Raw genomic sequence first — 21,662 nt, 5'->3', positions numbered from 1 at the left:
CAACATGCCCAATGTTGCAAACTTGTTGACCCATCTGCGTAGTGCTACATGTCGTATGATTAAATCAAATCGGATGGCCATGGAGATGACGGACATGCGCGAGTCATCTGCGGATATGCGCGAGTCACTCTTTCTCATGCCAAAATACCACTTTTAATAAATAAAAAAACAAAGTGCCAACATGGCACTCAGCTCTCAGTTATTTCTGAATTACTCCCTTTCTCCCTTAAAAAGACAAATATACCCTTTTCTTCTAACCCTATCACCACGCGCGCATCTCTCCTTCCTCTTCTCCCGCCTCCCGAACCGGCCGCCGCCGCCACCCCCCGCCGCCGCTGCTTCCCATCGACCTCCGCCTGTCCTCCCGACCGCGTCCCCGCTCGCCTCCGCTGCTCGCCCCGCACGGCCCGCCCAATCTTCTGCTCGCCCCCGCGCGGCTTGTCGCCTAGCCTGCAAGTCTGCTCGCCGCCACCCGCTCGACCACGCCCCCGACGACGAAGGCGCGGCGGCCGCGACCTCGACCTCGACGGCCCTTGCTCGGGCGCCCTCCCAGGCTCGGCCCCCGCGACGTCGACGACGTTTCTTGCTGGGTCTGTTCCTCACTTTCCTTTCTTTCCTGCTGTCTCCTTACCTAGTCCCATGAACACCAATGTGGGTTGCTTTCTTTCAGCATTTGAACAAAAGGGATCATGCGGCTTAAACGGGGGAAAAAAATACAACATACTACTAGTTTGTAGGCTTGGAAGTTGGAATGTTCAGTGAAGAGAACCACAGGAACTATAATCATAGCAACATCAAACTCATTGCCATCAGTGTCAATGCCAATAATCCGATAATCACCGGCTGATTTCGCCCTCCCAGCAACCTAAATATGAAAGTTCAGATGTCAAACAAAGCTCATTTTTCAGACCCGGTTACATCATCAGTAATTCAGTATGTCCAGATATATTTTACTCATTGCAAGTTGAGCTATACTGCCCACTGCAATGTTATAGCCCTGCACGGGAATCCATCCCCTGAGAGCCGGCCGCCGCTTATGGAGCACGAACCATGAGGCCAAAACAATGGCAAGAAATTTGAGTTCTCGTAAACCGGATAGAGTACAAGTTAACAATCGACGTGCTTCTGCTTCATCTGTCTTTACTTGGCTACTATAGCTGACACTGTATTGTTTCTGTTTCTCAGCTTATGGACATGGCGGGTCCAAGATGGAAGAAGGGCAAAGATGGCAAGGACTTTGCAGCTCTGGCAGCAGCTCACCCCATGTCAAGCATTGTTGCTGAGCTCCAGTCCTCGCTGAAAGGCTCGAAACTTGTGGCAACTTTATCTTGTCGGGGCAGGGATGCGACCCTCGGTGTGAATCTGCAGCAAGCTGCACTTCTTAACCGTGCGGCCTTTGGCCGGGCGCTGGATAATGCCGAAGCAGAGAAACAGTGGTTCCAGCTGGGGGCTGAGGAGGTCTTCTATCTTTACCATGGTTTGAAGTGCATCTCAGTGTCAGAGAGCAAGAAGCTGTTGAGCGAAGGGGAGCTGTGGGATCACTTATGCTCTGCATCGGAGTCATTTCCCGAGATGTACAAGGCATACTCGCATCTCAGATCGAAGAACTGGGTGGTGCGGTCAGGTTTGCAGTATGGTGCAGATTTTGTAGCTTACCGTCATCACCCAGCACTCGTCCACTCAGAGTTTGCTGTGGTTGTTGTTCCAGAAGGAGCGGAGTTCGGCGGTAGGTGTGGCCGCCTGAATGTGTGGTCTGATCTACTGTGTGCACTCCGAGCTTCTGGCAGTGTGGCCAAGGCACTGCTGGTTCTAACCATCTCCAGCAGTAATTGTGGATTGAGCTCCCCAGATTGTTTAGAACAACTGGTTGTTCATGAGAGAACAATTACTAGGTGGATAGCGCAGCAGTGCCGTGAGCAGCGAAGTGAACTGTGCAGAGAAGAAGCAGAGAAGGAAGAACAATATCATGCAAGAGAAACTGTAGCCTTCAACTATTTGGGCGTAATACTAGGCTTCACAGTTCTTTCTAGCTTACTTGTATACACGCTGAGATTCCTATAATAAAGCTAAATATTTCTCTGTACTCCTATTGGTGATGTGTAACTTCTCATCTTATGGCAATCCTGTGCCAGTACTCATGTGCATTTTGGAAAGATTTCTGGAAATGGTCCATACATATATCCATACAACTGTATCTGCAGAGTGCACACATCATATTATGGTATGCTCTGGAGTGGCATTTTCTGTGCCTTTTCAAGGACTGCAGGACTAGAAACCTCTGAATGACCAGCGCACCAGCCTATTGAAGAAAAGAGATACGCTAGATACATTTTCTTCAAATATTTGCAGACATTTTTTCCTTATATACTTTCAGTGTTTAGTACTTGAACACATTCAGGCCTTAAGTATACATTTAGTAAACATCAGAGTCGATATCTACTGTATTGAAGAACTGAAGGTACAATGTCTGTAAAGCATGTATGATCATAGACAGAGGTGGCAACATGAAGTCTGTAAATACACATACTATATCATATTATTATTATGTATATATATTCAACAATTTGACTTGATCTGTCTCTGAATTTATAGATCCGCATACAGTAAATAATTTAATTGCCATAATTAGAGATCATTATGTGATCTTAAAGCGCAACTGTGGAAATAACAGCATGCACAATGGTAGCTATTCATTCTTTCTTCCTATTTGAGGCTCCTGCCTTTAGGTGCGCATTGGCAATTCTATCTGGTAATGCACTGTGTGGTTCTTCCATATACCACTCTCGAGGTACTTCTCATATAAGCTAGCTTCTCCATCATAGTTCACTGAAAGAACTGCTGTGCTCCTTGTCCCATAGAGCCCCTTTGCAAAACAGAAACATGTGAAAAAATGTAAATATAGCATTGCAGTATCGATATAGGGTTCTGTACTAGAACATCTACGTGTTATTTTAGTGGTTAATAGGCATAATTTTAAAGATAATTCAACTCTGAATGTACTTGTAAAGTGCAATTGAGTCAAAGATTTTATGCTCACTTCGTCAGTTTGCACCTCGATGAAGATGGAGCTCAGACCGTGCTCCCAGTTGGGATCACAACCGGTGTTTGGCAGCCTATCTTTATCAGCCCTCGTGGTGTCAGTCATTAGTCTATCAGCTATATCCTTCGCTTCAACTTCATCATCACCATGCTTCCTTATAAACTCCCTGAAGTTTTTACCAAGGCGAATTGCCTACAAGCAATATATGCAATAATGAAAAATTGTCTGCACTGTGTTCATTGGCACATTATAGTATACTGAATGGTCCCTAAGACAGAGTGGCTTGCAATCATGTGCTATCTACTCCTGTCTTGCTGCTCGTACATGCAGTGCTATTAATTGAGTTAAATGCACTGCCCTCTATAACTAGGGAAGTACTTGAAAGGCTTTCATGTTGCTTTCTCACATCTTTTCCGGCTCAAAAGTCTCCTTTAGGATTCTTAGTGCAGTACAAGTAAAATCAACAAAGGACACCTCATTGGACATTCTAGCTATTGGACATGGAGTAGTTCTGTTACCTTCTGCCAAGGGCTGTCTAGCCTTGCATTGGACAACACATGGAGTCCTGGTGAGACGAGCTGAATCGTCGCAGGCTGCCCCTTTGGCCGGTTTGACACATAAACCATGACATTCCTGGTTAGATCAGCTAGTATAAGGTTGAAGCCATTGTACTCATCAGCTTCTTTTGCGACTTCAGTTGCAACCTCCAGTGGGCTCTTGTTGCCCTGCACAATACAGATTCTGAGGTTCATGCTTATGTTTGGAGCAAGATATTTCGATGCTGATTGTGCTCACCCTTAGCGCACATCATATGCATGTTTTAAACTGTAAAACCATGAATTCATGAATTATCCTATGAATGCTTATTTGTTTGAAGGACGGCAGCAGTTTAACCATTGTAATAGCAGCAACTAAAAATATTTTAAAAGGTAAAGTTTTCGTTTCTAAAAATGGGATTTTATGTCTTTGTCTTGATGTAAGCAATCTCTGTACCAATCACCATCAGTACTCAGAAGAATGGAATAAACACTAGACAGATAGCGACTTTCAGCACATAAAAAAGATTCTGACAGGAAAGCATAGTACAAAACACCAACTTTGTTTGTACAAATGAAACATATCTTTCTTGTCATGTGCATATCTCCTACATTGACAACCACCAACTTGAGTTTTGATTTACCTGCAGGAACCTGAGGGGCAGGTCTCCCCTAGTGCGTGCGCCAGGCATCACATCAGGCTCGAGCACATTGGTCAGGAAGGCAAGTCTGCCATCTTTGGTGCTCCCCATCCATGTTCCTCCACCAAGTACATCCCTGCCACCAAGAATCTTCATTGAGCCCTCCCCCCACCATCCTACTGCCTTTGTAGGCCTGCAATACATGGAGAACAGCAGTTGAACATACATCATTGTTATTCTGCAATGGGAATAGGCTTCTCTAAGATAATTTGCGATGTGGCCTAGTGAAGAAAGTGAGCAGTGATATTAGGATTGGAATGTTGGCATGACATATGACTTCGAACATATAATTCAGGAGTGAGAAGAGCTAAACTCGAAAACAAAAGCTTACAATTCAGAGATTCAGATCGGAGTACCGCGAGGATGAATGAAACCAAATAAAATCCTGTACCTGCTATGGAACTCATCTCTGTTGAGCAGCAGCAGGAGCTGGTGCTGAGGGTGAGCCTGCCAAATCCATGCAGCGATACACATGGCTTCAGGTGGTTCCTTACTCCTTGCTTCTAAATAACTCCCTTGTTTTGCAACCGTGCGCCTTGTGTATGGTTGTGTGTTTACCTGATACTTCTCCCCGTACATGCCTTTGTATTTATAGGAAGAAGAAGGCTGAAGGGGAGAGAGAAGAGGAGCAGAGCCCACAGAGTGTCTTACATTATTGCGTGCAACCAGGTGCTCTGTAGTCTGTTATTCTTCTGTCAGAGAGTTCCAGCCTGTTTCACTTACCAGGCCATTACCTGCCGTCTCAGGTCCTGAGGGTCCCCTACTTACCACTAACTTCTTCCCTACAGGTACCCTTGACTTGTGTGATAAGTGGGGAAATATTTAGTATTTTCTTTCAGGATAACTCCCATGCCTTGTGACCATGAGGTCATAGGTTCAAGTCCTGGAAACAGCCTCTTACAGAAATATAGGGAAAGGCTGCGTACTATAGACCCAAAGTGGTCGGACCCTTCCCTGGACCCTGCGCAAGCGGAAGCTACATGCACCAGGTTGCCCTTTTTTTTTCTTTCAGGATAACTCCCAGTTTGGCCCATCCTCTTGGCTCAGAATGGGGACAGCATCTACCACGATTAACGCCAACTCTATTACTTTTAGTGCTTGCTTGGAGATGTAACTTTGATGCTCTTTTCCTGTAGGTTGCTGTTCTATTATTTCTGGGGACAGAAACCAAAAGGCACGTGAATCGCTATTAGGGTAGATTCATACAATGAGTGATTAGCAGGCAGATCTGCCAAAACAATTCTCTAGATTCTGGACAATGATCTTGCTGATCCATATCTTCATGGAAGTGGGATCTTGACTGGATCACTCTCCTGTACTGGATTGGAATCGGATATACACAAGTGGTAAACAACGGCCTGGTCTTTCCAAGCATACTCTATGACTCTGCGCCGTTGCGTATTGAAACCCGCCTACCTGTATCCTGTGGGTAGTTGGCTTTGATGGTTCCACACGTGTCACTCCAGGAAAACAACACGCCTTTCAGGTATACATCATCTGCCCTATCTGCTTCCAGGCAAGTCAATTTTGTTTTCCTGTGCAGCAACATACTTTTCATCTTTGCCTTGGTCATGCTTATCATGTCATGAGATAGACATGTCAAGTGGAGTAATTAAAAAGGGTAAAAAATTGCTGATTCGTAGCACCCAGAATACCAAGATAGCACATACGCTGTGGTTTAGGATTTGCAGAGGGGAAGGGTCATATGTTATGTCCACTGGTTTGACAAGTTGTCTAATTTTCTACTGTTGAAAGGGGAAGGAAAACCAGTAACTTTCTGGTCACGGTATAGGTACATGGTTTATATCTCCTTGTGATAACATTCAGGTCATCATACTCTTAATTATCCATTACATCACTGCCTTCTAGAGCTGACATGAGTTGGATATCATACCAAACAAAGTCTCGGAAGATTGTTGGCCACTATTATGCACTGAACTTCACTCCTTATCTGCAACCTCCCAGTTTTACCACAAGTAGTAACGAGATATTTCACAAGTAGTAACGAGATATTTGGCTGCGTTTCCTAAAAAAAAGATATTTGGATGCTTAGCTTCATTTAGCTCTGTAGTACGACTAATGTGTATTTTTGTTGGTGTTAGGAGGATGATACCCAGCATTTAGTAAGGACGGTCGAATCAGGTAAAGTTGTTGATTCTCACTAATTCATTCTAAGCAGACAACTTCATCCTGTTTGGTGGGGAGGCACTTTCAGAGCCTTCTTATGCAGTGGTGGTTGCTCATGGAATCATCAGCGTGTAACAGACCGCAAGAGCCTAGGAGGTAGTCTGGCCCCATTTTCGGTGCACACTTGGTAGTTGTCAGTGCTACCCATGCTACAATAATGTTGGCATGCATCTGCTCATTTTTGACATGCAATTGCTTGAACAAAAAAGGAACATTTATTATGGGTCAGCAAAATTAGAAGGATAACCACACAAGGTGCCCCCATAGGCTGGGGCCTCACTCAACCTACAATGTCGGCTGCCCAATTACTCTGTCACCATGCCTTTGCCATTATGCATATGAATGGCACTACTGCCCCTTGGCTGCCAATTGCTAACTGCTACATTTCTTGCCAACTCTCATGCGCCCTTAGTTATTGCCACCATAACAATAATGCTCGCTGCTCTAACGTGCGGGCGTACGCATATGGGCGGCTATGATGAACGCCGTGCAAATCAATTCCATGGAAACAAAGGTGGGGATGGAGGAAAAAGTTGGTGAGACCTCTGCTATTCCTGCAACCAGAAACACCATGATTTTGCTGCTGCTTGTCATCTTGTTACTTATGCTTCTGTTTTTGTACCCAGGTTTGACTACTTTTTTACCAGCTTGAGATTCTTGTTTTTACTATATAATGATGAGTTGGTGAGACCGCTGCCCTGCTCTTCCTGCAAGCAGAGCCAGTGATGATTTTGCTGCTTCTTGTCATCTTGTTACTTGTGCATGTGCTTTTGTACCCAGGTTTGACTACTTGTATTTTCAGCTTGAGATTCTTGTTATTACTATTTTATGATTGATTGTGTGGTACTCTGGTGGTTAAAATTACTATTTGTTACGGTAGAGGAATCACTAGAATCTTTAGGTCAAACGTCAAAGTTGCGTTTATGAGAGACTTACAGTGAGTTGTAGCTGAACATGGAGCAAGTATAATTAAAGCTGCAATATATTTCCTGTTTGGAAATAAATAGATTACAGTGTTCCTGATTTTTTCCCTGTAAATTTAGTATATATTCCTTTTTTAAAATGCTCCTGAGTGTTGAAAATGTTGAAAAGGCCATGCTGGGCCCAGTTAACATTAGCCTATTTGGCCCATAATTGACCAACGAAATGGGCTTTGACTACAGTGGTGGTGTCCAGGGGATGTAGCTCTGTAGAATTGGCCAGGCCGGTTTAAACTCAGGTTCCATTTGTTTTCTTTCATTCCCCTCGGTCTGTCGGCCCTTTTGAGCTGTAAAATGGGTTGTCCCAAAGTCACGGCTTATTTCTCCTTTCTTAGACTTTTTCCATAGAAAAAAAATTGGAATCTGATGCTCTCTTTGAGGCTCTCCTTGACATCTTAATGACTCTTACGAAAGCACACGTTTTTTGTTCATGTTTTTGTGTGTGCATGGAAGCATCACTTTCGGAACAGAATGTTACTAGAATAGTGAACTCCCAAAGTTTCATCCCTTTTTTTAGAAAAAGAAAACAAGGATGCATCTGAATAACTAAATTTCACATGGAAACATGCCAAGATAAGAGACAAAGAGAAGGTAGTGATGCGACGAAAATAGTAATTACATACTTCGAAATTTTGGGTAATAAAAAAACTATGGTTTATCCTCTTGTATTTAGTTATCTAAACTAATTCAGTGTTGACGATGATCTGTTGGCAACTTCCTTGTCGGCATTGGCGAACCTAGAGTTAAAGGCCTCCAGCTCCTCAAATTGACGAGCTCTTACCTATCAAAAGGGCCAAGCTCATGCTACTCACATGACATTACTAAAAATAACAATTACCTTCTTCATTATCACACTCATATGTATGTTATGACTATGATTATGACTAGTGTTGGCTGTTAATATATTTTATGGAGTCACAAAATTATATACATACCTCAAAACGGCCTCCTGGTTTTTCTTTATCGCCCTGAAAAGAAGGGCTTGTAATGGTGAGCATTGAGAACCAAGACATGGAATTTAACTGCTGAGAAAAACTGGACAAATAATACCTCGCCTTGGAGCGTGGGAACTGCACGATGGACAACGTACTGCATGTCTACGACGCCGATTTGCTCTTCAGGATCCTGCCAATTTCAAATGAGAGGCATCAATCAATATGTAAAACCAAATGCTGTTAGGCATATGTACACGAACATATATTTTGAGTCGCTGCTCAAAAAAGAGGCAATGCTTATTACATCGACGCATCTCCAGAAATAGGAGTCGATAGGCCATCCACTACCGGAAACTGGCCCTACCCCGACGGCCAAATCAATGCCGACGGCTGCCGTCGGCCTACTTTGCGCTATGCCGACAGCCACGTCTTGGCCGTCGGCGTATCTTCGCCGTCGGGCTACCACGAGCTAAGCCGACGGCACCCGTCGGCATACATATGTCGTCGGCCCAGCTGCGAACATGGGGACAGCAACCGTCGGCATACCCAGGCCGTCGGCATACCCGTGGGCCCGGTGACCCCGCCCGTGACCAGTGGTTAACGTCGTCAAATCTATGCCGACGGCCTGGACGGGCGGCCTTCGGCATATATCGTCATGCCACGTCACTGATCCGCGACGCACTGTCCACGAGCTAAGCCGACGGCTGCCGTCGACATACCAGCCACGTCAGCGATCCGCGGCACGCCGCCCGCCGCCTAAAACCTGGCCGTCTCTATGCCGACGGCATAGCCGTCGGCATAGGTAGACTTTTTTTCATATGTATTTTTTAAGCTTTTTTATGTATTATTATATAAACTAACAAGTAGCATGTTAAATATAAACATACATATGAATATATATGTAGTTTGTATTTTTTTCATATATTATGAATATATATATATATATGGTTTGTATTTTTTTGAGCACGTTAATAATGTGCGGTCATGTTCTTTTGAATATAGATCATTATATTTTATTAAAATCAAAAACAGCTACGCCGACAAAAGTTTTGTGGCGGTTGCAAACGCCTGACACCCGTCTCCAGAGTGTGACCCCCCTCACGTCCGCGGTGTGCCCCCCTCATGGACGGCGCTGGCACCTGGAGGGGGGAAACGAACGCGTCGGGTCTACACGGTGGATGTAGCTGTGGGTTTGGCCCGGATGGTGCTCCCGGGTGTCCCTACGGGCGACCTGACACAACCGGGTGCAGAGGTCCACTGGTCAAAGCCCGTCCGTGGGAAGTCAAAAGGCTAGATCTCGTGGTCAACTGCTCCACGGTTAGGCGGGACGGGGGCCTTGGGGGGGTAGCAATGCCACCGGAGCATCGTACCGGACCCTCATACATGCGAGGTGGTGTTGTGGCATGTCCGAAGAGGCGGCACGCGTCTCCGGGGTTTGGCCCCCCTCACGGACGGCGCCACCGCCGGCACTTGGAGGGGGGAAACGGACGCGTCGGGTCTACACGGCGGGGATCTTGCTGTGGGTCTGGCCCGGATGTTGCTCCAAAGTGTTCCTATGGGGTGAACTAACACAACCGGGTGGAGAGGTCCACTGTTCAAAGCCTGTCCGTGGAAAGTCAAAGGGCAAGATCTCGTGGTCAACCGCTCTAGGGTTAGGCAGGACAAGGGCCCTGGGGTAGCAATGCCACCGGAGCGTCGCACCGGGCCCTCATACATGCGGGGTGGTATGGTGGCATGTCCAAAGAGGCGGCACGCATCTCCGGGGCGTGCCCCCCCCCCCTAACGAACGGCGATGACACGGTAGTAGCCATTCTGCGGTAACGATGCGGCATGAATATTATTAAATACTCGGAGCGCGATAAAATCATGAGTTTTTTTGCACGACGTGGGCACATGTTCTATAGGAACGATAATATTTTTTTCATAATTTTTGGTGATGGAGAAGCATCCGAAAATTTCCCTCTACGCGGATTGCCCTTCGCGCGTCTACGGCTGTGGCCGGCGGCCTCCGGGGGCTAGCATGCCGCCAAATCTTGCGTAGGCGGCCTCTCACAAGTTTGGAAGTGTTGTGGTGGTTGCAAACGCCCGGCACGCGTGTCCGGGGTGTGCCTTCCCTCACGGACGGCGCCGCCGCCGGCACTTGGAGGGGGGAAACGGACGCGTCAGGTCTACACGGAGGGGATCTTGTTGTGGGTCTGGCCCGGATGTTGCTTCAAAGTGTTCCTATGGGCTGACCTAACACAACCGGGTGGGGAGGTCCGCTGGTCAAAGCCCGTCCGTGCAAAGTCAAAGGGCTAGATCCCGTGGTCAAACGCTACAGGGCTAGGCGGGACGGGGGCCCTGGGGGTAGCAATGCCATCGGAGCGTCGCACCGGGCCCTCATACATGCGGGGTGGTGTGGTGGCATGTCCGAAGAGGCGGCACGCGTCTCCGGGGTTTGGCCCCCCTCACGGACGACGCCACCGCCGGCACTTGGAGGGGGGAAATGGACGCGTCGGGTCTACATGGAGGGGAGCTTGCTGTGGGTCTGGCCCGGATGTTGCTCCAAAGTGTTCCTATGGGCTGACCTAACACAACCGGGTGGAGAGGTCCACTGGTCAAATCCCGTCCGTGCAAAGTCAAAGGGCTAGATCCCGTGGTCAAACGCTACAGGGTTAGGCGGGACGGGGGCCCTGGGGGGTAGCAATGCCACCGGAGCGTCGCACCGGGCCCTCATACATGTGGTGTGGTGTGGTGGCATGTCCGAAGAGGCGGCATGCGTCTCCGGGGCGTGGCCCCCCTCACGGACGGCGATACACGGTAGTAGACGGATCAGACACTCGCATAGTTACCGGATCAGGCACTCGGTAACGGTACCCCTCAGTCAGTTGCTCTCCTATGTATCACCTTTCGCGAGACCATAGAAAAAATATACGTGATATTTTAGAAAATTGTTGTACAATATAAAAAAGATCATGTCATTAAAAATAATGTTTCAAACCATTAAAGAAAATGTATGGTACATTTTAAATAATGTTCATGCATGTAAAAAATATGTATAAGAAAACATTAAAATATTTATATAAAATAAGAAAACATTACAAAATTTATACAAAATAAGAAAAGTAAAAATAAAAATATGCCAACGGCAAAGACGTCGACATAGCTGCGGCCATACGAAAGCTTATACGCGGATCGGTGACGTGGATAATAAAAAGGAAAAAAAAGTATGCCTACGGCTAAGCCGTCGGCATAGGTGCCACGTGGCGCCTCAAACTATGCCGACGGCTTAGCCGTCGGCATAGTTCACCTTATCCACTCACCCTCTCCCCCATCCACTCACTCTCTCCCCCACACCCCGAGCTGCGCCGGCGCCGCACCCTCCGATCCCGACCTGCGCCGTCGCCGCACCCCCCACCCCGACCTGCCGCCGCCGCCGCACCCCCCACCCCGACTTGCCGCCGCCGCCGCACCCCCCACCTCCCCCTGCTGCCGCCGCCCTCCCCGCCTCCACCACGCCTGCTGCCCTCCCCGCCTCCACACCCGCGTCGCCGCCCCCGCCTCCACACCCCCCGTCGCCGCCGTCTCCACCCGCCGTCGCCCCAGCCTTCCCCGACCACGCGCTGCACCGGCCTCCCCCGACCCCGCCACTGCGCCGGCCTCCCCCGACCCCGCCGGTGCCCTGGCCTCTCTCGACCCCGCCGGCCGCGGCTCCTGGAGCCGGCCGCGGCTCCGTCCGGCCCCGTCCCTCCCGTCCCCGACCGCCCCTGCCTCACCATCCCCTCCACCGCCTCGCCCCCTGCCACGCCCCTCTCGGTGAGCTACGTTTTTTTTTCATTTTTTTGCATTTTTTTCTACTGTTGGATGGATGAATGAATGCATGGATGGATGTTGGATGTTAGATTAGATGTTAGATGTTAGGTTGTTAGGTTGATATATAGTTGAATGTTGGATGTTAGGATGTTAGATTGTTAGTTTGCATTATTTTTATCATGATGATCTTGTCATTTGAGATGTGCTCTAAAATTGGTATAAGATGAGTGATTATTTTTATCATGATGATCTTGTCAAAAAATTGAACCGGACAAAATTTGACACTTGACAAAATAAGATTTTTTTCATAGTTTTAAGTGTCAGTGCTTAATGTTAAGTATCTATGTGAGATGTGCTGCAAAATTATGATATGATGAGTGGTTATTTAATCATGATGATCTTGTCAAAAAAATTGAACCGGACAAAATTTGACACTTGACAAAATAAGATTTTTTTCATAGTTTTAAGTGTCAGTGCTTAATGTTAAGTAGCTATGTGAGATGTGCTGCAAAATTATGATATGATGAGTGGTTATTTAATCATGATGATCTTGCTAAAAAAATTGAAGGACAAAATTTGACACTTGACGAAACATGATTTTTTTTCATAGTTAAAAGTATCAATGCTTAATGTGAGGTGATGACCTAAATTTTTTTCACTCGGTGTAATTAATAGGATTTGTGGTGTTCCATCTTCGTGGAGTGATTGTCGACGTTGGAGGTGTTGGTCCACGATCTTCCGTCTCCTTTGATCGACTACATCGGAGGGTGAGCAACAATTCCATGACCTCGTCCACTTTTTTCCATGTCACTAGATTAAATTTTCACATCAAGTCGCGTAACCTAGGTCTCCCGTCCGAAAGGGTTGCATCGATAAATATGCATTCAATTGCATATTTATCACCGCAGCTCTTTCGGATTGTCCAGCGCTTTCCACGGACAGCCCGAGGATGTGTAGATTGGGTACGTTGTTCATTCTCTACCCCATTCCGAGACAGGATTTCGGCGGCGCGTCCTTGTTGTTCTCCGGATGCACATTCTCTCGGCATTTTTCCGAGACGTGTATTTGGAGAACAGCGGGGAGGTGCTGCCGAAATTTTGTCTCGGAATGGGGTAGAGCATGGACAACGTACTCAATCTACACATTCTCGGGTGGGATTAGGACCCATCTTTACCTATTAGAGATGTAGGTGGATTAAATGTCGTTTCTCGTCAACCTTGTAAAAAATAAAATATTGATGTGAGTAATTTAAATGAATCCTTAATTTTGTTGTGTGGCTTCCAATAAAGCAGAGATGGCAGATAATCAGTGGATGTATAGTGGGTTTTTCCGTCGGAATCAAGTAACAACAGAGTGGGTCGAGAAAACTGATGTGTTTTTGAAAGAGATATTTCGTAGTCCAATGAGGATGGTGCCAGAATGCCCGTGTGCCAGATGTAAGAGGCGTATCCGCAGAGATAAGAGTGAGATGACTAAGCACGCTCGCACGCATGGATTTATGCCCAACTTTAATATGCCGATAAACTTTGCCCAGCGGGCCGTGGTAGACAGGATGTGATACGACAACGCGTCGCTGGTTATGAGGACGATGGGGTTAGAGACATGCTAGATGATGTCTTTGCTGCACAGCCGACACCTCCGTCACATTCAGCGAATGAACCGGAGGAGCCGGAGGAAACCGCAAAGGCCTTCCTGGAAATCTTGGCCTCATCAAAGAAACCTCTCTATGAGGGTGCCAAGCTGTCTGTGCTGGATGCCATCTCGCAACTGATGGCAGTCAAGGCTGAGTACGGCTGTAGCCGAGGTTGCTTCGAAGCATTTCTCGAAGTATGGGCTAACAGCCTGCCTGAGGGCCATGAACTGCTGAAAACCATGATGTGAATGGGTATCGCTTCCATACAGAGGAGCACCAGAACAGTCGGCCTGATCCCAAAACCATAAATACCGGAGTCTTCACTGAAGGAGATAATAAAGTAGATTACTACGGAAGGGTAGGAAAAATATACGAGCTTACATTCAAACGAGTTAGAATCTTTTCTGAAACATGTAGGGGACCGGTGGCTCGACTCCTGCTCCGTCGACCCCAGTCACTCCGATCTGGCAGAGTGGTGGTGGTCGTGATGGCGGTTTTGGCGGAGGTGGTGGTGGTGGTTTTGGCGGAGGTGGTGCTTTTGGCGGAGGTGGTGGTGGTTATGGCGGAGGTGGTGGTTTTGGCGGAGGTGCTCTTGCTTGATGATTCCGTGCATGTGGCCATCGTGCCATGCCTTTCATATTCCTACTTTTATCATGTTTCATGTCTTGCACTACTTTTATGTTCATGAACTTCCGTCGGTGATAATCTTTAGATGATGTGATGAACTTGAGTATGTTTAGATGATGATGGTTAACTTGAGTATGTTTAGATGAACTTGAGTATGTTTACATGATGAATTATCATATTTCTGCATAATTTCATATTGTTCTGTTTTGAAATGCTGTCAAATGAATTGGAAAAGAGAAAACAGGGGAAAAAAAACTATGCCTACGGCAAAGCCGTCGGCATATATACGCCCAGGAGTTACCAGGGCTTGCCACGTGGCACATCTATGCCTACAGCAAAGCCGTAGGCATATATGAAAATCTATGCCGACGGCTTTGCCGTAGGCATAGCCCTGCTGCCAGGAGAACCCAGGAGCTGCCACGTGGCAAAGATATGCCGACGGCAAAGCCGTCGGCATAGATTCATCTATGCCTACGGCTTTGCTGTAGGCATAGCCCTGCGACGTGGCGTTGCGTGATTCGTCAGTGCTTTTGACGGCGCCGTCCGTTGCCGTCAGACGAAAAACACTGCCGACGGCTATACTATGCCGACGGCTGACGTAGGCATAGATCTATGCCGACGGCCCGTGGCCGTAGGCATAGCCCGCGAGTCCGGTAGTGATCCATGGACCAGGTCATTCTGCAGGCAAAACACAGTGTCCCTCCTTGAGATCACACAAGCCCAGAAATTTCAGTCCTGTGTACTCCATCATGCATACCTGGATCATGTGCCACACGCATCTCCAGGCATCCCTCGAGAACACCGGCGCCATTACCTCCACAAACCTGCATCCATGCTTGCATCTTCACTTTCGAAACGAAAAATCGCAAACGAGAGTAAATGGTTCTGGAGCGGGGTTACCCGCTGCAGGGCCGCTTGTGCACGTCCCAGCAATGCTCACCCCCTGCATCTGTCCTGTTCATCCATGGCATTGCAGACAACTCAAATTCAGACTGTGCTAACATGTTTGCCTAGACACGTACTTCCTCCGTCCCGTTATATAAGATCTTATTACATCCAAAATGTGAGGGAGTAGTACGCATCATCATGGCGGCGCGCTTACTTGTGCATCTCGCTGCCGTTTCTCCTGACGGTGATGTCGTACATCGGCGCCGGCCCCTTGGTCGCGTCCAGCCCCGGCTGCGAGATCTCCAGCCCGTGCCTCCTCACGACGTCAAGGTACCTAAAACCATGCATCCACAACCTGCCTGTTCATCATCATCCACCACATATATTGAGAGCTCGGGAAAAAAAGCATATATAGCTGGAGGGAGACATACGGTTCCGCGGTGAAGTTGTCGATGCCGAGGTCCTCGTCCCACACGAACACGTAGTCATAGGGCGTCACCACGCTCGGGTGCAGGAACCTCTTGGCGAACCACCTTCGTTGTTGTTATTGTTTTCAGGCCAAAAAGTCTGAAGATTGTCAGTGCACTTAGAAATTCAGAGAGTGTGGGGAGTGTACAGACAGTAGTTAAAAGCTTGTACCATTTGGTCTGCTTCCTGGCGCTGACATGGGTGACCTTCTTGGACCACTCGAACTCTTCATCCCACTCCGTCGTGCGGCCATCGTAGTGGAACAGCACGACATCGAAGCTGTCGGAGAACTGCATCATTTCATTGGTCATTTGATCGATGGTCATTGGTCAGAGTCAGACTAGTGATGGTCATTTGATCAAAGTTCTACATCCGGAACACTGAAAGTCACTCTTTCTTCACCTTGTGGACGGTTGCATTGACATTTTCTCTCTCACCATACCCTATCGCGAGCGCGAGGAGGTACTTGCCAGTCGGGCTGTCCTGCGCATCGTACGATCAAATGAAACCATGAATTCAAGATGAAATGAAACAAGATCGTCAGATAGAGCGAAGGATGAACTCTGTCAGGTTGTTCAGAGATGGAAACTGAACACGAAAGGCAAGACGAAGACGTACCTCTCTCGGGGACCCCCAGAGCCGGCGCAGGTGAAGATCGGACTCCGGGACGACGATTCCCGGCGGCAGCCGCCTCTCCGCACCTTCAAATTTTGTTGCCGCGACCTGTACAATCTACGACATACATTGATCAACAGACCATTTACTTACTTAGCTGGGACGAAGTTAAGCTGGATCGTTCAGAAAGTTGAGAAACTCAATGTACCGGTGCTGAACCGGTGGCATTTGCGGCACCGGTGCTGTTCCTGAACGGCGCCCCCCATAGTCTGCCCAGCGTGCTGCCTTGACTGAAGCTGCAGTTCGTGGTGCTCCAAGGCAGGATGCCACACTGAAGCTGCATGTAAGAGTCCCCAAGAAGAGAACATACCATTCATTATCTGTTCAGATCAAATACCAGCTCACAGAGCCTCAGAGTCGACACAGAAAGAACTAGCAATGCTTATGCTACCTTTGGTGTGATGTCCACAGGAAAGGAAATGCCGACGAGGAACCCGATCGCCGCTGCGAACAGCGCCGCCAGGACCGGGCTTGCTTTCATTTTCATCCTCGGTTGCTCAGACTTGCTTGGTTTAGGGGAATGGAGAAGAAGACTTTAAAATTAGCATCGATCGAACCTACAGGATGACTGCAACATACTGACACACTTAATTAGCATTGAGACTCGAGAGGCAGCGTGAGTTTGACTTGTACACTGACCCAAGTGCAGCACACTGACACACTTCGTTTAGACGTGGGCGCGCGGCGCTCTCCTCTCCACCCAGTCCAAATGCCACCTTTTATATTGGATGGAACGGAAGAAAATCGAGGAGTTTAGCGGGGGAGATCCATCAATGCAGCTTGATGCATTTGGTTTGACCGTGAGAAAGGGTTTATAGGGGTTAGGTTATCTGTAACAACAAACTTTTTTTTTGGCCATATGTAACAAAACAACAAAGTTTTGAAGGACATCAACTATTTTTGCTCTTTAGCTAGATGTATGTAATAAGTTTCCTGAAAATTAAATTGGGGACAGTCGATCTTTTGACCGTTGATTGATGTTTCAAGATCTGTGCTCCTTTTTTTTATGCTATGTGATGTGTCTTATTTTGGGCTGGAATTTTTTGACTGACCTCTTTATTTTGGGTCTGTCAATTCCTTAACAGGCTGGCCCAACAAGCTCTATGTAGCCCACATCTCATGACCTAGCCCTCCCTCTCTTCTTTTGTTTTTTCCGTTTTCTGTTTTTATCTGTTTGTATTTTTTATTTTTCTTTCTTAGTCTGTCTTTATTTTTATTTTTGTGGTTTGAGCGTGAACACATACACACAAATACTGTACAACATGTGCAAAAATTGCAATGCTATATGATTATTCTTTTGCATACCGAAAAGTGCAATTTTGTGTATTGCTAGCGAATTCATGCTATATGTGTTTCTTTTTGCAGGGAATGTTTAGTTGCCAATCTTTGAGAAAACGTTGATTCATTTCCATTTCGTCAAATTACTAGCAGTAATTCTATAGGTTTTATATATACTTTTGAGTATTACGTAACCATTTCATTTTTGTTTGAAGACGTCCGGACACGGTGGCATCACAGGCTCTTCTTCATGCTCGACACATTCGGGCGATGTGGGGGAAGATTTTTAGATGGATTAACACATCAATAAAGTGCCCGAAGCCAGTTATCATTTTCTGGTGTTTTGTGTTTTCAGGGAAGATAAGTATTTTGTACTAACAAGAAAATACGAGGATAGGTTTCTAGTAAAAAAAAGCAGGAGGACCCAACCACCAGGCCTTAGGTGCCTGAGGGGAGCCGGCTCCCTTCCTATAAAAAATATATTGATTAATGAGCAAATAATAATTACATTCTTCAAAATTTTGGCTGATAAAAACATGGGTTTATCCTTTTGCAATCAGTTGTTAAACTAATTTAGTGTTGATGACGATTTGTTGGCGAGTTCCTTGTCCGCATTGGCAAACCTAGAGTTAAAGGCCTCCAGCTCCTCAAATTGACGCGCTCTTACCTATCATAAGCGGCACACACAATTATTTTGAAGGTACAGTTGAAAGTAGTAGCATATGTTTAGTCATTTCATATAAAAGCAGGAAAAGACCTTCAATCTCAAGCTAAAGCTACAAATACGACATTATTAAACATAACAATAACCCTCTTCACTAACACATCATATACATGTTAACTAAGACTAGTATTGATAGTTTGCATATTTTATAGAGATGCAAAAATAATGCAGGTACCTCAAAACGGCCTCCTGGCTTTTCTTTGTCGCCCTGAAGAAGAATAGTCATTAAGTTGCGAGAAAATTAAAATGAGCATAAGAAACAGAGCAATCAAGTTTTGACATTGAAGCTTTAAACTGACAAAAAAAACTGCACAACCACCTCGCCCTGGAGCGTCGGGACTGCACGATGGACCACGTACTGCGCGTCTACGACGCCAATCTGCTCTTCCGGATCCTGCCAGATTCAAATGATAAAAAAAATCAATATGTACATCAAAATGTTGTTAGGTAATCCTATATGTATTCATGATATATTTTCATATGCTGCTGCTCGTTAATTGGACTATATATGCTTACATCGACACATCTCCAGAAATAGGAGTCGATAGGCCATCCATGGACAAGGTCATTCTGCAGCCAAACACATTATCCTTCCTTTCAGATCAGACAAGCCAACAATCTCAATCATGTACACCAATCATGCATACCTGGATCATGTGCCACACGCATCTCCACGCATCCCTCGAGAAGACCGGCGCCATCATCTCCACGAACCTGCATCCGTGCTTGAATTTTCAGTTTCAAAACGGAAAAATCGCACACAAAGATGACACTGGAGTGAAGAATTCAGTTAGTTTACCCGCTGCACGGCCGCTTGTGCACGTCCCAGCAGTGCTCACCCCCTGCATCTGTCCTGTTCGTCCATGGCATGACAACCCAAATTCAGACTGTGCTAGCATGTTGCCTAGAAATGTACTTCCTCCGTTCCTAAATATTTGTCTTTTTAAAGATTTCAAATGGAATATCACATACGGATGTATATAGACATATTTTAGAGTGTAGATTCACTCATTTTACTCCGTATGCAGTCACTTATTGAAATCTCTAGAAAGACAAATATTTAGGAACGGAGGGAGTACTAAGCATCATCATGGAAGGCATGCTTACTTGTGCATCTCGCTGCCGTTTTTCCTGGCAGTGATGTCGTACATCGGCGCCGACCCCTCGGTCGTGTCCAGCCCCGGCTGCGAGATCTCCAGCCCGTGCCTCCTCACGATGTCCAGGTACCTGCAACCAGTGCATCCACAGCCTACATGTTCTTCATCATCCAGAATATATATTCAGAGCTCAGAGGAGAGCATAAAGCTCGAGGGACGTACGGTTCCGCGGTGAAGTTGTCGACACCAAGGTCCTCGTCCCACACGAACACGTAGTCATAGGGCGCCACCACGCTCGGGTGCAGGAACCTCTTGGCGAACCACCTTCATCAGTCATCATTATGTTTTTCAGGTAAATGTCTGAAGATTGTCAGAGGACTGAAGTTTCCAACTGAACTTGGCTGAAATGGAACCCCTAAGTTTGAGCACATTTGACAAATGTGTGACAAAGGTCTGAATCCTATTTGAATTTGGCTCGAAATCATGTGCCACTGGGAACATGTTGGTACATAGTAATGGGAATGAGAAGACACTTGACTGAAAGAAAGTCTGCTGAGTCATGTTACCATTTGGTTTGCTTTCTGGCACTGACATGAGCGACCTCCTTGGACCACTCGAACTCTTCGTCCCACTCCGTCGTGCGGCCATCATAGTGGAACAGCACGATGTCGAAGTTGTCCGAGAACTGCAAGTGCCATTCAATTTTTGTTTTGTTTTGGCAAATTACACTGAAAGCCTAGTGCTTATTTACCTTGTGAACAGTTGCATTGACGTTGGCTCTCTCGCCGTACCCTACCGCGAGTGCGAGGAGGTACTTGCCAGTCGCGCTGTCCTGCGCATCACATGATGAAACCATGAATTCAAGATGAAATGCAACAAGATCCAATCTGACAGAGTGAAGAATGAAGTCTGTCAGGTCCTCGGGGAGGTTGTTCAGAGATGGAAACTAAACACTTACCTCTCTCGGGGACCCCCAGAGCCGGCGCAGGTGAAGATCGGAGTCCAGGACCAGGATCCCCGGTGGCAGCCGCCTCTCCGAGCCTTGAGGTTTTGCTGCTGCAACCTCTACAGTCTACACCATACATTGATCAATAGACCATTTAAATTTAGCTGGGACGAAGTACAACTGGACCATTCAGAAACTCAATGTACCGGCGCTGAACTGGTGGCATTTGGGGAACCATTGTTGCTATTCCTGAACGGCGCCCCCCATAGTCTGCCAAGCGTGCTGCTGTGCCCCCCATAGTCCCCCCATAAGCTGCAGTTCACAGCGCCACCGCTGCTGCTCCAAGGCAGGATGCCACACTGAAGCTGCATATATAGCACCATATATAGTCCCAGTAAGACAACATACTGTACATTTTCTCAGATCAAATCAGCTCAGACTCAGTGTAGAGTCAATACAGAATCAATACGGAACTAGTAATGTTATTGTTTACCTTTGGTGTGATGTCCACAGGAAAAGAAATGCCGACCAAGAACCCGATCGCCGCTGCGAACAGCGCCGTCAGGACCGGGCTTGCTTTCATGTTCATCCCCGGTCACTCTATGCACATATGTGTATGTATATTCACCACGGAAAAACCACCGGAGAAGATGGATGGATGGATGCTGGGTGACACAAGAAAGAACACGAAGAACCTGAATGCTGTGTTGTGATGTGAAGGAGGAGCAGAGCAGAGCAGGTAGCTAGGGTGGGATGGAGAAGAAGACTAGCTTTGTTCAAGGGAATGGAGAAGAAGACTTCAAAATTAGCATCGATCGAACCTAAGCATGCATCGAGACTCGAGAGGCGTGAGTTTGACTTGTACACTGACCCAAGTGCATGCTGACACACTTGGCTTCGTTCAAGTAACGGGAACGTGGGCGCGCTCTCCCGTGGCTCTCAAAAACCTCCACCCAGTCTAGACGACACCTTTTATATTGGATGGAATGGAAGCAAATCGAGGAGTCTGCCGGCGGAGATCGATCGACGAAGCATGAAGCATTTGGTTTTACGGAAGAAAGGGTTTAGGCTATCTGTAACAACAAATTTTTTTTTGCATGGACTGTACAAGAAAGTTAGGACATCAATTTTTTTTGTTTAGTTATTAGAGTACGA

The 21,662-nt window shown here is 46.9% G+C and overlaps 4 protein-coding genes and 1 long non-coding RNA gene across 5 annotated transcripts; 2 read left to right on the top strand and 3 right to left on the bottom strand.

The window, feature by feature from the left end:
• The first annotated feature begins 258 nt into the window (after window positions 1-258).
• LOC123149784 (probable tRNA-splicing endonuclease subunit Sen2) lies at window positions 259-2,411 on the top strand. The gene is made up of 2 exons (XM_044569519.1): window positions 259-590; window positions 1,186-2,411. The coding sequence occupies exon 2, from the start codon at window positions 1,189-1,191 to the stop codon at window positions 2,059-2,061; it is 873 nt and encodes a 290-aa protein (XP_044425454.1). The 5' UTR covers window positions 259-590; window positions 1,186-1,188; the 3' UTR covers window positions 2,062-2,411.
• A 99-nt stretch (window positions 2,412-2,510) lies between these two features.
• Window positions 2,511-4,912, bottom strand: LOC123149783 (transport and Golgi organization 2 homolog). Its single transcript, XM_044569518.1, has 5 exons — window positions 4,669-4,912; window positions 4,221-4,410; window positions 3,559-3,765; window positions 3,038-3,232; window positions 2,511-2,863 (listed from the first exon to the last, which is right to left on the bottom strand). The coding sequence occupies exons 1-5, from the start codon at window positions 4,854-4,856 to the stop codon at window positions 2,723-2,725; spliced, it is 921 nt and encodes a 306-aa protein (XP_044425453.1). The 5' UTR covers window positions 4,857-4,912; the 3' UTR covers window positions 2,511-2,722.
• A 1,951-nt stretch (window positions 4,913-6,863) lies between these two features.
• On the top strand, window positions 6,864-7,470 carry LOC123150391 (uncharacterized). The gene is made up of 2 exons (XR_006475085.1): window positions 6,864-7,000; window positions 7,091-7,470. It is a non-coding gene; the product is annotated as an uncharacterized lncRNA (long non-coding RNA).
• Window positions 7,471-15,529: 8,059 nt separating this feature from the next.
• Window positions 15,530-17,031, bottom strand: LOC123147185 (uncharacterized). Its single transcript, XM_044566420.1, has 7 exons — window positions 16,854-17,031; window positions 16,611-16,739; window positions 16,406-16,519; window positions 16,190-16,270; window positions 15,959-16,077; window positions 15,751-15,852; window positions 15,530-15,653 (listed from the first exon to the last, which is right to left on the bottom strand). Exons 1-7 carry the CDS (start codon window positions 16,947-16,949, stop codon window positions 15,530-15,532), a joined length of 765 nt encoding a protein of 254 aa, XP_044422355.1. The 5' UTR covers window positions 16,950-17,031.
• A 1,169-nt stretch (window positions 17,032-18,200) lies between these two features.
• LOC123147184 (uncharacterized) lies at window positions 18,201-21,265 on the bottom strand. The gene is made up of 13 exons (XM_044566419.1): window positions 21,001-21,265; window positions 20,714-20,872; window positions 20,520-20,633; window positions 20,313-20,393; window positions 20,128-20,246; window positions 19,784-19,885; window positions 19,572-19,691; window positions 19,264-19,317; window positions 19,112-19,178; window positions 18,981-19,034; window positions 18,784-18,858; window positions 18,640-18,672; window positions 18,201-18,407 (listed from the first exon to the last, which is right to left on the bottom strand). The coding sequence occupies exons 1-13, from the start codon at window positions 21,094-21,096 to the stop codon at window positions 18,309-18,311; spliced, it is 1,173 nt and encodes a 390-aa protein (XP_044422354.1). The 5' UTR covers window positions 21,097-21,265; the 3' UTR covers window positions 18,201-18,308.
• Between the last annotated feature and the right edge of the window lie 397 nt (window positions 21,266-21,662).

This window comes from Triticum aestivum, chromosome 7A (genome assembly GCF_018294505.1).
Source record: "Triticum aestivum cultivar Chinese Spring chromosome 7A, IWGSC CS RefSeq v2.1, whole genome shotgun sequence".
Classification (NCBI taxonomy): domain Eukaryota; kingdom Viridiplantae; phylum Streptophyta; class Magnoliopsida; order Poales; family Poaceae; genus Triticum; species Triticum aestivum.
Note: the sequence above shows the minus strand (reverse complement) of the source record. Positions and strands in the feature narration are given on the sequence as shown.

Excerpts from the sequence above, each read along its gene's own strand:
- LOC123149784 (XM_044569519.1), top strand. The coding sequence starts at position 1,189 with ATGGACATGGCGGGTCCAAGATGGAAGAAGGGCAAAGATGGCAAGGAC.
- LOC123149783 (XM_044569518.1), bottom strand. The coding sequence starts at position 4,856 with ATGTACGGGGAGAAGTATCAGGTAAACACACAACCATACACAAGGCGC. Across the intron at positions 3,233-3,558 it reads TAGACAGCCCTTGGCAGAAG|GCAATTCGCCTTGGTAAAAA; the intron begins GTAACAGAACTA and ends TATTGCTTGTAG. Across the intron at positions 2,864-3,037 it reads TCGAGGTGCAAACTGACGAA|GGGCTCTATGGGACAAGGAG; the intron begins GTGAGCATAAAA and ends TGTTTTGCAAAG.
- LOC123147185 (XM_044566420.1), bottom strand. The coding sequence starts at position 16,949 with ATGAAAATGAAAGCAAGCCCGGTCCTGGCGGCGCTGTTCGCAGCGGCG. Across the intron at positions 16,078-16,189 it reads TCAATGCAACCGTCCACAAG|TTCTCCGACAGCTTCGATGT; the intron begins GTGAAGAAAGAG and ends GAAATGATGCAG. Across the intron at positions 15,654-15,750 it reads GACAACTTCACCGCGGAACC|GTACCTTGACGTCGTGAGGA; the intron begins GTATGTCTCCCT and ends GCATGGTTTTAG.
- LOC123147184 (XM_044566419.1), bottom strand. The coding sequence starts at position 21,096 with ATGAACATGAAAGCAAGCCCGGTCCTGACGGCGCTGTTCGCAGCGGCG. Across the intron at positions 20,873-21,000 it reads CTGTGGACATCACACCAAAG|CTTCAGTGTGGCATCCTGCC; the intron begins GTAAACAATAAC and ends CTATATATGCAG. Across the intron at positions 18,673-18,783 it reads TCCCGACGCTCCAGGGCGAG|GGCGACAAAGAAAAGCCAGG; the intron begins GTGGTTGTGCAG and ends ATTCTTCTTCAG.